The 12,080-nt window shown below is 43.7% G+C and overlaps 1 protein-coding gene across 1 annotated transcript in view; it reads left to right on the top strand.

The window, feature by feature from the left end:
* Nucleotides 1-272: 272 nt before the first annotated feature.
* LOC101473129 (integrin alpha-M) overlaps nt 273-12,080 on the top strand; it is a 38,357-nt gene continuing 26,549 nt past the window's right edge. Inside the window, exons 1-11 of the mRNA XM_024803463.2 lie at nt 273-421; nt 2,079-2,181; nt 2,368-2,471; nt 2,938-3,008; nt 8,141-8,255; nt 9,501-9,628; nt 9,756-9,901; nt 10,151-10,301; nt 11,323-11,473; nt 11,705-11,778; nt 11,917-12,037. Of these exons, the coding sequence (XP_024659231.2) occupies nt 385-421; nt 2,079-2,181; nt 2,368-2,471; nt 2,938-3,008; nt 8,141-8,255; nt 9,501-9,628; nt 9,756-9,901; nt 10,151-10,301; nt 11,323-11,473; nt 11,705-11,778; nt 11,917-12,037 (1,201 nt within the window). The 5' untranslated portion in view covers nt 273-384. The remainder of the gene's footprint in view (nt 422-2,078; nt 2,182-2,367; nt 2,472-2,937; nt 3,009-8,140; nt 8,256-9,500; nt 9,629-9,755; nt 9,902-10,150; nt 10,302-11,322; nt 11,474-11,704; nt 11,779-11,916; nt 12,038-12,080) is intronic.

Here is a 12,080-nt window from a genome sequence, read left to right as displayed (position 1 = left end):
TAAAAAGAGGTGGTAGAAATGTTCTTCAAGGAGCTACTTTTACTTTTCTACTTTGTGTGCATTTCAGAGCCAGTACTTTTTCACTTTTATTTAAGTCTGGACTATTTTTAACACTAGTATCTGTACTTTTATTTAAGCAAGGAACGTCGGTATTTTGCCACCTTTGTCTACTACTGACAGTGCTGTCATCATTGTGACTCCTCCTGCCAAAGAATTGCTTTAAATGGTTGCCTTACATTTGTTATCACACCCTATGATTTCTGCATTTTGGTTTCAACAACTGTTGTGATACTTTCAGCAGAACACTCAACTGCTCAGTGTGTTCTCAACAAAAAACAAACCCCCCAAACAAACGCTTGAATTATTTTTCATGGGACTAACACAATGGACTGGATAATTCATGCTACACTGTTCTCATCAGGTAAGACAAGTTTTGTGCCTCCTGATTTTTCATTCTGTAATAATAAATGGGTGAAAATATTGAAAACATTACAGGCCTTTGAACAAACGAAAAGTAAATTAAAGCTATAAGTGTTCCAACTAAATACACACAAGACAGCAACATTTTTAATGAAAAAACTGTAGTATTAAAAACCAGCAAGGACTATAAACCATGTAGTGAAATAATATCATCCAGAAATACTTTAGTAATGGTCGTTACTGTATTTGCGTTTTAGCCTCTGCTAATACAAATTAAATGTGCGATTAGCTCAGTTAGCTTCTAGCTGTAAATAGCATTGTTTTTTTTGTTGTTGAAATTCACTGATTGAAAAAGTCTTTCATAAATAGTTTTACTGAAACAAACTAAATGCTTGATTATAAACCATTAGAAAATGGTAAAACTGGATTTAAGATACATAGATAATAAATTTATCATATCTGCCTTACTACCTTGTGCAGGGCTACAAAAAACAGAACATTTTACACCACTGTGACGTCATACTTCATCCATCCAACGTATTCATGACCCTGCACTCACCTTTGCTACAGGTGGTTATTTTTTTAAATTCTTTATTTTTATTTTTTAATGTTTGTTTTATTTTATTTTTTAATTGAACACTAGTATATATTCAGATATAAATACACCTGAAAAATATAAATGCACATATGAAAAAAAGCAAACAAGTGAAGAAGTACATTTTTTCTTTAACTGATTTTAAAAATATCAAAACTTGTGACAATAAGGAAAAGCAGAAATTAAGGGCGTACCACTGTTACGAAATGTATTTCAAAATAGGTTTCGCAAAACTTTGAAATCATGACACTGTCATTGTTGAATACTGTGACATGAAGCAGGAAACAAAAAAGCGTTAGCACTATGTGACGTTTTGACTACTCTTAGCATGTCCATAAAAGGAAGGCTTTATTTGTGTGGCAAAAATAAACAACCGGACAGCTGTAGGATCGCAACAATACACGATTTTTACTGGACAGTAGTCATAGAAGAAATCATTTTAGGTTCTCTGTAGTATTTTTAGTATCCAAAGCAATCACATGCTAATGATTTTAATTTCTTTCTTTGGGCATTTACATTCGCAGTATCAACTTCCACAGAGACTTTTTTGTTACTTGTGAATGGGTGTGGCACGTATTGATGAATCTGACAAACAGTTCAGGAGGAAAGAGGAATATGCACACCAGTGACATTCTCTACACAGTTCAATTTTTAGTACTGTAAAATAAGCAAATGTATACAGTATATTAATAGTTTTTCATACTATAGTATAGCAACGACATCTTTAACGTCTTTAAGTTAAGTGTCAGTATTTTGCTTTTGACAGATGGAGTAAGATATAAGAATCAAAGACACAAAACTAATTCCATAATAAAATCTTAAGTATGTTTTTCAAGTGAATAATTACCTGCCAGTGTTCAAATCTAGTATCTGACTTTGATGCTCTCTAGTGGTAACTGTGGAAAGCTGTGACTGGATTCAAGAGGTGGAATCAAACTAACACATACACTGTATGGAGTTCCTCATATGTGATTCGAATTAGAGATAATATAACCAGGTTATCATCCTTTACAGTGGCTTTAAATAAAATTACAGATGTTCTTCCTTCTTCTTGAATTCTCAGTGTTAAATGCTGCACTTTGTTTCAATATTGATCCCGTGGCATGGAAGGCCCTGAATAACTCTGCTGCTGGTTTTGGATACCAGGTGGTTCAAAGACAATCAGAGTAAGTCACAACATACATTGTTATGTTGGATGTCGATCTATAACTGCAGTTTTAACAATCATTTCTGTTAAGGCCCACAGTAATAAACAGACAAGGATATAATACTTCTTAACAGGAAACATATAGGGTTTATTTAACCACAGTTTGCACTCTAGACTTCATCATTGTCTGAATTTATTTCCTCAGTTTGCTCGTCAGTGCTCCCCTTGAACAGTATTCACAAAATGGAAGAGGAAAAGTATATAGCTGCACCACATCTTCCCCAAACTGCCAAAATATCCAAATTGAAGGTAGGTAACCAAATGTGATGAAACTCTGACAGTAACCATGTTGACATCAAAGAAATTTCCCACAGACGCTAGCACAGAAACTTGTTTAACTCAAATCACAATAAGTAAATATCTTTGTTTATAACATCGAGACTTTAAAACTAATATTATCTTGCCAAATTATGAAGTAAAATAAGCAAAGAAGTCAATGTTATTAATAATGTTATTGTTAAAATGTTTCTTTTGTAATTATTTAAAACTTTAAAATGAAGCAATAGTGAAACTGAATCCTATTTGCATTGATATTAAAGCTGCCTGTTATACATCCTGGTTTACAGTGAAGAGAAGTTTCGATGTCTAACACTTGTCATATCAAATGGGGAAGTGTTTCAGTCATGGTTCTTTGCAGTCATCGATTTAAGTCTTGTTTTTTTCCTTTCAATTGCCTTTTATTAGTATTTAAATTTTCAATACACTTTCAATACAGCACCCGATTTTGCAGTAAACATGTCTCTTGGTCTGACAATGAAAAGCGATCCCGCGACACAAAACACTGTGGTGAGTTACTGAACTGCAGACACTATGAGAACTTTGTTAAAAACACTGAGGAGCAACATCCTCTATCCTTAAATGTCTTGTTATTGTTGCATGAAGGTCATCCCATGAAAAACCAGTGTGCCTCCCACCTGTCCTTCACAGAATCAGGGTTTACAATAACTTCAGCATATTGAATGAAATAGAAGTCAGTGCAAAATTTTGTCTCCTTAATTTGAATATGTTTCTTTTTAATTCAAGTTTTACATATTTAAGCTGCATTAAAAACTAAATGTGTTTATAGGCCTGAAAACTTAAAAAGGTTTGAGGAAAAATGTTATTTAAAAACATATATGCACAAAATTTTTTTTACACACCCCAGATACTGTCATGATCCTGGGTCCTTTTGACCCAGCGTTTTGTGTTTTTCTCTTCACGATTTTGGTTCTGCTCTTCCTCTGATTAGTGTTTACCCTGTTCCCCCCGTGTGTTCCTGTATCTAGTCCGCGTTTCTTAGTTTGTGTCCTTTCATGTGTAAGTTCCTGTTTTATTGTGAAGGTCTGCGTCTTATGTGAGTGTTTTCAGTTGCCTCCCTAGTCTCGTCATGTTAATCACTCCCAGCTGTGTTTCCCACCTGTGTGTAATCTCCCTGTGTTCTCTGAGTGTATTTAAGTTGTATTTTCTGTCTTAGTAATTGCTGGTTCGTCTGTGTTGTTTCCCCTCGGTCTCCCTGCGTCTCTCCGTATGTATTTCCCCGGACCTCCCTGCATCTTCGTTTCTGGTTTGTTTTGTTAGTTTTACCCAGTTTAGGTTTTCCTGTTTCACCTTCACCCACGCCTTTGCTGTTTGTATTTTCTTTTGTTAAATAAATACTCATCTGCACCAGAGCTGCCGCATTTTGGGTCCTTTCTCCAATTCCACACGTCTGCCAGCGCGGTCGTGACAGTACGAACCAGCCAATATGGACCCAGCAGCTTGCAACCCTTCTGAGGAGCTAAAGGACGATATCATTTTCACTGTGGAGAATCTTCTCAGCCTATGGCTGGAACATCCCCCCGGAAGAGCTTCGCCGCGCAGTTGAAAATCGGCTGTAACGGCTCTTTTTCGGCCTGCCATGGCTATTGGAATCGCTTTCCCCGACCATACAGGCCTTTCTCCACCTCACACCACACCTTCTCTCAGCCACTCCTGCCTCACTGCCCGACTCGCCGGATGTGGTCTTGCCCGGCCCGTCGGAGCCATCTGCGGGGAGGAAACGCCGATCGCGCCGCCGGCGCGCCACCCCACAGCCGGACGTTCGGACTTCTAATTCACCGGCTGTGGTGAGTGAGGACTCTGTGTGTGTTCCAGACTTTGTGACTGTTCATTCAGGGGCTGTGTTTTGTGTGGTGGATGTCAACGCGAGCTGCTTATCGCCTGTGCAGCCACTCTCAGCTCGGTTAGCTACCCCGCAGCCACTCTCAGCTCGGTTAGCTACCCCGCAGCCCCTCTCAGCTCAGTCTCCAGTGTCACTTTCTGCTCGGTCTCCAGTGTCACTTTCTGCTCGGTCTCCAGTGTCACTTTCTGCTCGGTCTCCAGTGTCAGTTTCTGCTCAGTTTCCAGAGCCTCCAGTGCCGCCTGTAGCGCAGGCCCCAGTAGCTCCAGTGCCGCCTGTAGCGCAGGCCCCAGTAGCTCCAGTGCCGCCTGTAGCGCAGGCCCCAGTAGCTCCAGTGCCGCCTGTAGCGCAGGCCCCAGTAGCTCCAGTGCCGCCTGTAGCGCAGGCCCCCGTAGCTCCAGTGCCGCCTGTAGCTCAGGCCCCCGTAGCTCCAGTGCCGCCTGTAGCTCAGGCCCCCGTAGCTCCAGTGTTACTGATCATACACACTCACTCCATGCAGGGAGAAAGTTTAATTTCACCTCAGGGGGCTTTTCATGGTTTAGCTGCCGTTGGCACAGCTTGCCACTCCAGGGCTTCCCCAGAGGCTAGGTCTCAGTCCCCAGCTGATTCTGGACCCCTGAAGATTAGGCAGCCCTCAGAGAACAACTCCGTGTCAGTGCTGTCTGAGCAGGGCCAGTGCTCAGCACAGCACCCATTGCCTTCGTGTTTGCCAGAGGACTCCGTGCCTGCTGGCTTTGTGCTGGCTTCGGCTGGAGGGTCTGAGGGACCGCTCCGGCCTTCGTCTCTAGTCTCCGCTGGAGGGTCCGAGGGACCGCTCCGGCCTTCGTCTCCTGTCTCCGCTGGAGGGTCCGAGGGACCGCTCCGGCCTTCGTCTCCTGTCTCTGCTGGAGGGCCCGAGGAGCCCGTCCAGCCTCATGCCTCGTCCGCTGGAGGGCCCGAGGAGCCCGTCCAGCCTCATGCCTCGTCCGCTGGAGGGCCCGAGGAGCCCGTCCAGCCTCATGCCTCGTCCGCTGGAGGGCCCGAGGAGCCCGTCCAGCCTCGTGTCTCTGCTGGAGGGTCCGAGGGGCCCGTCCAGCCTCCTGTCTCTGCTGGAGAGTCCGAGGGGCCCGTTCAGCCTCGTGTCTCCACTGGAGGGTCCGAGGGGCCCGTCCAGCCACCTGTCTCCGCTGGAGGGTCTGAGGGGCCCTTTCAGCCTCCTGTCTCCGCTGGAGGGTCCGTGGGGCCCGTTCAGCCTCCCGCTGCAGCTTCATCATCATCCTCGCCTGCTGCAGCTTCATCATCATCCTCGCCTGCTGCAGCTTCATCCGAGTCTTCATCCTCTGGTCCTTCCTCATCTGGTCCGGCTTCATCCGAGTCTACATCCTCGTCTGGTCCGGCTTCTGCCTGTGTTTCGCCTGGTCCGGCCCCGCCATCGCCTGGTCCGGCCTCGCCATCGCCTGGTCCGGCCTTGTCTGGTCCTGTGCCCACCGGGCCTCAGCCAGTGCGCTTGACACTGGAGCGCCGCCGCTGCCTTCTGCACGGCCGGCCCCCTGAACTGCTCCGCCGTCTCCTTCGTCGCCGCCGTTGCCTTCCGCACGGCCGGCCCCCTGAACTCTTCTGTTTTGGCCTCCTGTGCTGTCGGCCTCCGGGCCGGCCCCCTGAGGAGTTGCGACCTGTCCCCTGTGCTCCTGTGCTTTTGGTGGACCTTTTGTTTTTGTGGCCTTGTTTCTGGCCCTCCGTCCTGGACCCCCGCCGCCCGCCCGTGGGGGGGCTTTTTGTTTTCGTGTCTTTGGGCGTCTGGGATCCGCGCTTGGAGGGGGGGTACTGTCATGATTCTGGACCCCTGAAGATTAGGCAGCCCTCAGAGAACAACTCCGTGTCAGTGCTGTCTGAGCAGGGCCAGTGCTCAGCACAGCACCCATTGCCTTCGTGTTTGCCAGAGGACTCCGTGCCTGCTGGCTTTGTGCTGGCTTCGGCTGGAGGGTCCGAGGGACCGCTCCGGCCTTCGTCTCTAGTCTCCGCTGGAGGGTCCGAGGGACCGCTCCGGCCTTCGTCTCCTGTCTCCGCTGGAGGGTCCGAGGGACCGCTCCGGCCTTCGTCTCCTGTCTCCGCTGGAGGGCCCGAGGAGCCCGTCCAGCCTCATGCCTCGTCCGCTGGAGGGCCCGAGGAGCCCGTCCAGCCTCATGCCTCGTCAGCTGGAGGGCCCGAGGAGCCCGTCCAGCCTCGTGTCTCCGCTGGAGGGTCCGAGGGGCCCGTCCAGCCTCCTGTCTCTGCTGGAGAGTCCGAGGGGCCCGTTCAGCCTCGTGTCTCCGCTGGAGGGTCCGAGGGGCCCGTCCAGCCACCTGTCTCCGCTGGAGGGTCCGAGGGGCCCTTTCAGCCTCCTGTCTCCGCTGGAGGGTCCGTGGGGCCCGTTCAGTCTCCTGCTGCAGCTTCATCATCATCCTCGCCTGCTGCAGCTTCATCATCATCCTCGCCTGCTGCAGCTTCATCCGAGTCTTCATCCTCTGGTCCTTCCTCGTCTGGTCCGGCTTCATCCGAGTCTTCATCCTCTGGTCCTTCCTCGTCTGGTCCGGCTTCATCCGAGTCTTCATCCTCGTCTGGTCCGGCTTCTGCCTGTGTTTCGCCTGGTCCGGCCCCGCCATCGCCTGGTCCGGCCTCGCCATCGCCTGGTCCTGCCTCGTCTGGTCCTGTGCCCACCGGGCCTCAGCCAGTGCGCTTGACACTGGAGCGCCGCCGCTGCCTTCTGCGCGGCCGGCCCCCTGAACTGCTCCGCCGTCTCCTTCGTCGCCGCCGTTGCCTTCCGCATGGCCGTCCCCCTGAACTCTTCTGTTTTGGCCTCCTGTGCTGTCGGCCTCCGGGCCGGCCCCCTGAGGAGTTGCGACCTGTCCCCTGTGCTCCTGTGCTTTTGGTGGACCTTTTGTTTTTGTGGCCTTGTTTCTGGCCCTCCGTCCTGGACCCCCGCCGCCCGCCCATGGGGGGGCTTTTTGTTTTCGTGTCTTTGGGCGTCTGGGATCCGCCCTTGGAGGGGGGGTACTGTCATGATCCTGGGTCCTTTTGACCCAGCGTTTTGTGTTTTTCTCTTTACGATTTTGGTTCTGCTCTTCCTCTGATTAGTGTTTACCCTGTTCCCCCCGTGTGTTCCTGTATCTAGTCCGCGTTTCTTAGTTTGTGTCCTTTCATGTGTAAGTTCCTGTTTTATTGTGATGGTCTGCATCTTATGTGAGTGTTTTCAGTTGCCTCCCTAGTCTCGTCATGTTAATCACTCCCAGCTGTGTTTCCCACCTGTGTGTAATCTCCCTGTGTTCTCTGAGTGTATTTAAGTTGTATTTTCTGTCTTAGTAATTGCTGGTTCGCCTGTGTTGCTTCCCCTCGGTCTCCCTGCGTCTCTCCGTATGTATTTCCCCGGACCTCCCTGCATCTTCGTTTCTGGTTTGTTTTGTTAGTTTTACCCAGTTTAGGTTTTCCTGTTTCACCTTCACCCACGCCTTTGCTGTTTGTATTTTCTTTTGTTAAATAAATACTCATCTGCACCAGAGCTGCCGCATTTTGGGTCCTTTCTCCAATTCCACACGTCTGCCAGCGCGGTCGTGACAGTTACTTTGGTGGCCTCTAACATGGATTTTTTAATAGCATTAAGGGACACATTTGAATGGCTTTAAATAGACTGAAGTAATTTTTAAAAATCTACATATTCTGCTGGATCGTGTGAGATTTTTTTTTTTTTTTCAGTTTTGGTTGATTTTATAAGGATTGAACCGATGTTTATGGGACTTTATGGGAACTTGACTTTGTCTCCTCTCAGGTGTGTGGTCCAACAATTCCAAGGGACTGCAAAAGTATCACCATGTACAACGGTGTGTGTTTTCACATGGACCGATCTAATACATTTGGACCACCTGTACCTTCTTCTCCAGACGGTAACAATAAATGGAGTTTGTGAAAATGTGCCCTTAATAATTAGAGTCCCGGTGCCTCCTTAATAAAAATCTCTTGCATTTTTACTTGAACATAGTCTTACTAAATCAACTGAAACTGTCTCAAGACTTCTCTTATATATTCCAGCAATTAAGGGTTAATCAGAAACAGTAAATAGAAAATTATGTTTGTGTGAGATGTGATTACTCATAGATGAATATAAGTATAAGTTGTATGATTTGTTGATTATTTTTTTGTTTGTTTACAGTTTTCCCCTCTAAGCCTTATTTCAGATTGTCTGTTTGGATTAATTGTATTATAGTTTTATCCAAAGAGCTTTTCTGGACTAATTTGACCTGAATCCATCAACACTGAAACAAATGCTGGTAAAATTTGAGCTAGCCAAGATTAAATCTACAGCATAAAATGTATTTAATTCTAAACTTATATGCTTTTCATACAAGTTTCACACAAGACAGATACAAACTTTATAAGGTTTATATATATCTTTTCCATATGGGTTATTCAGAATGAAATAACCATATCTGCATGTAAAATGAAAGTGTTATTTGAAAAACAAATACAAAAACACCCTTTGATTTCAAATTCATTACAAAAATGAAACTAAGCCTGGTTGTTTGGGTTATGCAATGCATGACAAAATGCAAGAAGACTAGTACATACACACAAGATCTTTGGGGGAAAAAATTAAAAGGAGACAGAGAAGTTTACTTCCCTCTAAAGCTACTTACGACTTCTTTAAAGCTCTGTATGCAAATAAGTAATGTATTATGGTTTTCCTGGAGAAAATCATTTGTGTTGCTGTGTGTTACATCACGATGTATTCCTGTTACATAAGAACAACGTAAACATGAGGCTACTGTCGCTCACAGTAACACAAATTCCAACCGTAACAAGAACATACAGTACAGAGGGTCTTTCTTTTAGTGTTATAAGTTTGAACACAATGCTGTTTCTATGACTGTAATACAGGAAGAAAATACAAGTAATTAGAACTGAATGCAAAAATCAAGGCTACAAATAACTAAATTAGCTTAATAACTAAATTAGGCTTCTGTAAGCAGTTTTAAGACTCATTTAAACTAATTTAATATCTTAATCTTAATTTCTTCTTTTCTTTCTTCTTATAAAGGACTAATTGTCTAAATATGTGGGTATTCATAGTAGATTTGCTAAAATGTTAAAATTCACCTAAAATAATCAATTTCAATTCATTTATTTGATAGTGTGCCCGACACAAGTAGACATTGCTTTTCTGTTGGATGGTTCAGGCAGCGTATCTGTCCCTGATTTTCAAACAATGACGACGTTTGTGGAAGATCTAATCCAGGCATTTCTGTCAGCTGATGCACAGGTAAGACACTGTACTTACCTGTCAGTTATATCGTATTACAGACACAAATAGTTTCACCTGCTTTTCATTTATCTCCATAAAAAAAGGCTATTCTATATTTTTTTATATTGTTTCTCCCTTTCTTCAGTTTTCTGTTTCCCAGTTTTCCTCGTCACCTCGGGTTCATTTTTATTTCAAGAAATTTTCCTCATCTGGATCACTAAAGACTGAAATCGATGGAATCACACAGCTGGGGGGATCTACTCATACAGCTCGAGCCATCAGACATGTTGTGTAAGGGTTGCAATGATATTACTGAAGCACTACAGTTAAATCATCTGGACAGACTTCCTGTGCAGATAATTTCTGTATTGACTGATGCAAGAATTGCGAAAATACTAAAATGTCCATGAGCGATAATACAAAACAGATGGATGCATGCCAAAATAACAATCATTCATGCAATTTACTCTATGATCAAAATGTGCACTGTAAAAACATGTTTTATGTTGAAATTAGATTTGTTTATTTTTAATTTGACAGAAACAATGTTTTCACACCACAAAGAGGTTCCAGACCAGATGTGAAGAAAGTCTTGATAGTAATTACTGATGGACAATCTAATGACCGGTATGACCTGGGAAATGCAGCACAGCAAGCAGGGAATCAAAACATTGTTCGATTTGCTATTGGGGTAAGTACCTCCATTATTTAAACCTGCATAATGTTTAAAATTTATACTAATAATGTGTTTTGGTTATTTATTAGACTACAGTCACATGTTCCTACAGTATATGGAGCAAAGTAATGAGCCACCTACACAGAAACCATGGAAATCTGGGCCGTATCATCACACTGTTTTTACACTATTGTTAATGTTAATTTCTCCTCTATTGGGTTTCTTCACTGGCTTCCTGTTGAATTCAAAATCCTGCTCCTCACAAACAAGGTCTTAAATAATCAGGCTCCATCTTATCTTAATGACCTTATAGTACCATATCACCCCATTGGAGAACTTTGCTCTTGCACTGCAGGCCTACTTGTTGTTCCTATATTATTTAAAAGTAGAATAGGAGGGAGAGCCTTCAGTTTTCAGGCCCCTCTTCTGTGGAACCAGCTTCCAGTTTGGATTCAGGAGACAGACACTATCCCTACTTTCAAGATTAGGCTTAAAACTTTCCTTTTTGCTAAAGCATAAAGTTAGGGCTGGATCAGGTGACCCTGAATCCTCCCTTAGTTATGCTGCAATAGATGTAGGCTGCTGGGGATTCCCATGATGCATTGATTATTTCTTTTTCAGTCACCTTTCTCACTCACTATGTGTTAATAGACCTCTCTGCATCTGCATGGCAGATAGCCATCCCTCTTTGAACCTGGCTCTGCTGGAGGTTTCTTCCTGTTAAAAGGGAGTTTTTCCTTCCCAAAGTGCTTGCTCATCAAGGGTCATATGATTGTTGGTTTTTTCTCTGTATGTATTATTGTAGGGTCTTCCTTACTATATAAAGCGCCTTGAGGCAATGGCTGTTATGAGTTATGAGTGGTATCTAATTTCAATAAATTTCAATAAATAAAAAAGCTAAATTAATAATGGATATTGTATTAATGTCTGTATTAAACAGACTGTATTAATCTTTGTATTAAACTGTATTAAAGTTTTAATAAAATCAGTAAATAATTTTGCATTAAATGTAAACACATGTTTTAAACAACCCTAGGTGGGGAATGCATTTATTCAGCCTGAAGCAAAAAAAGAACTACGCACCATTGCATCGTCTCCCTCAGACAATCACGTGTTTCAAGTGCAGAACTTCAACGCACTTGAAATAATCCGGCAGAGTTTGCAGGACAAAATTTTTTCCATTGAAGGTAAATTATATATTTAACATTTAGCAAGCTTTGATAAAATTTCTGTAAATGTTACATTGCATTATTGTATCATTGCTTGAGGCTAAAGGTCGATTTCACGAAGTATTGGTGAAATGAAAAATAACTACTGAGGCACCTTTATAATAAACAGATATCATTACACTAAATTACTAGTGTAATGCGTTGCGTTGTGTCTATAAATAAACCTTTTTATATTTTATATTATTACAGGATCTCAAACCGGTGGAGTCTCTCTGAAAATGGAAATGTCTCAGGAGGGATTCAGTGCAGTTATTGTGCCCGAGGTAATTAAAACTACCTGAAACTCACCAGACAGTCTAGTCATAGAAAGAGAGATTCAAACACTTTTTATAAAAACAAGAGTCCAGATTTTAAAGGTAAAATAAATTGTATATAAAATGTATTTCCTGTCTGCACTGTAGGGAATTCAGATGTCTATTGTTGGTGCAAACCAGTGGAAGGGAGGCTACGTGCAATACACAACTGGAGGGGAGAAGCTGAAAACATATGAGGATGTGTCTTTTGAGCCTGACAGCTATCTTGGTAAGAATATTACAGCTTTAACAATCTAACTCATACACATGTA

This window comes from Maylandia zebra, linkage group LG8, assembly GCF_041146795.1.
Source record: "Maylandia zebra isolate NMK-2024a linkage group LG8, Mzebra_GT3a, whole genome shotgun sequence".
NCBI classification, from domain to species: Eukaryota; Metazoa; Chordata; class Actinopteri; order Cichliformes; family Cichlidae; genus Maylandia; species Maylandia zebra.
This window is presented reverse-complemented; position numbering and strand designations above follow the sequence as displayed.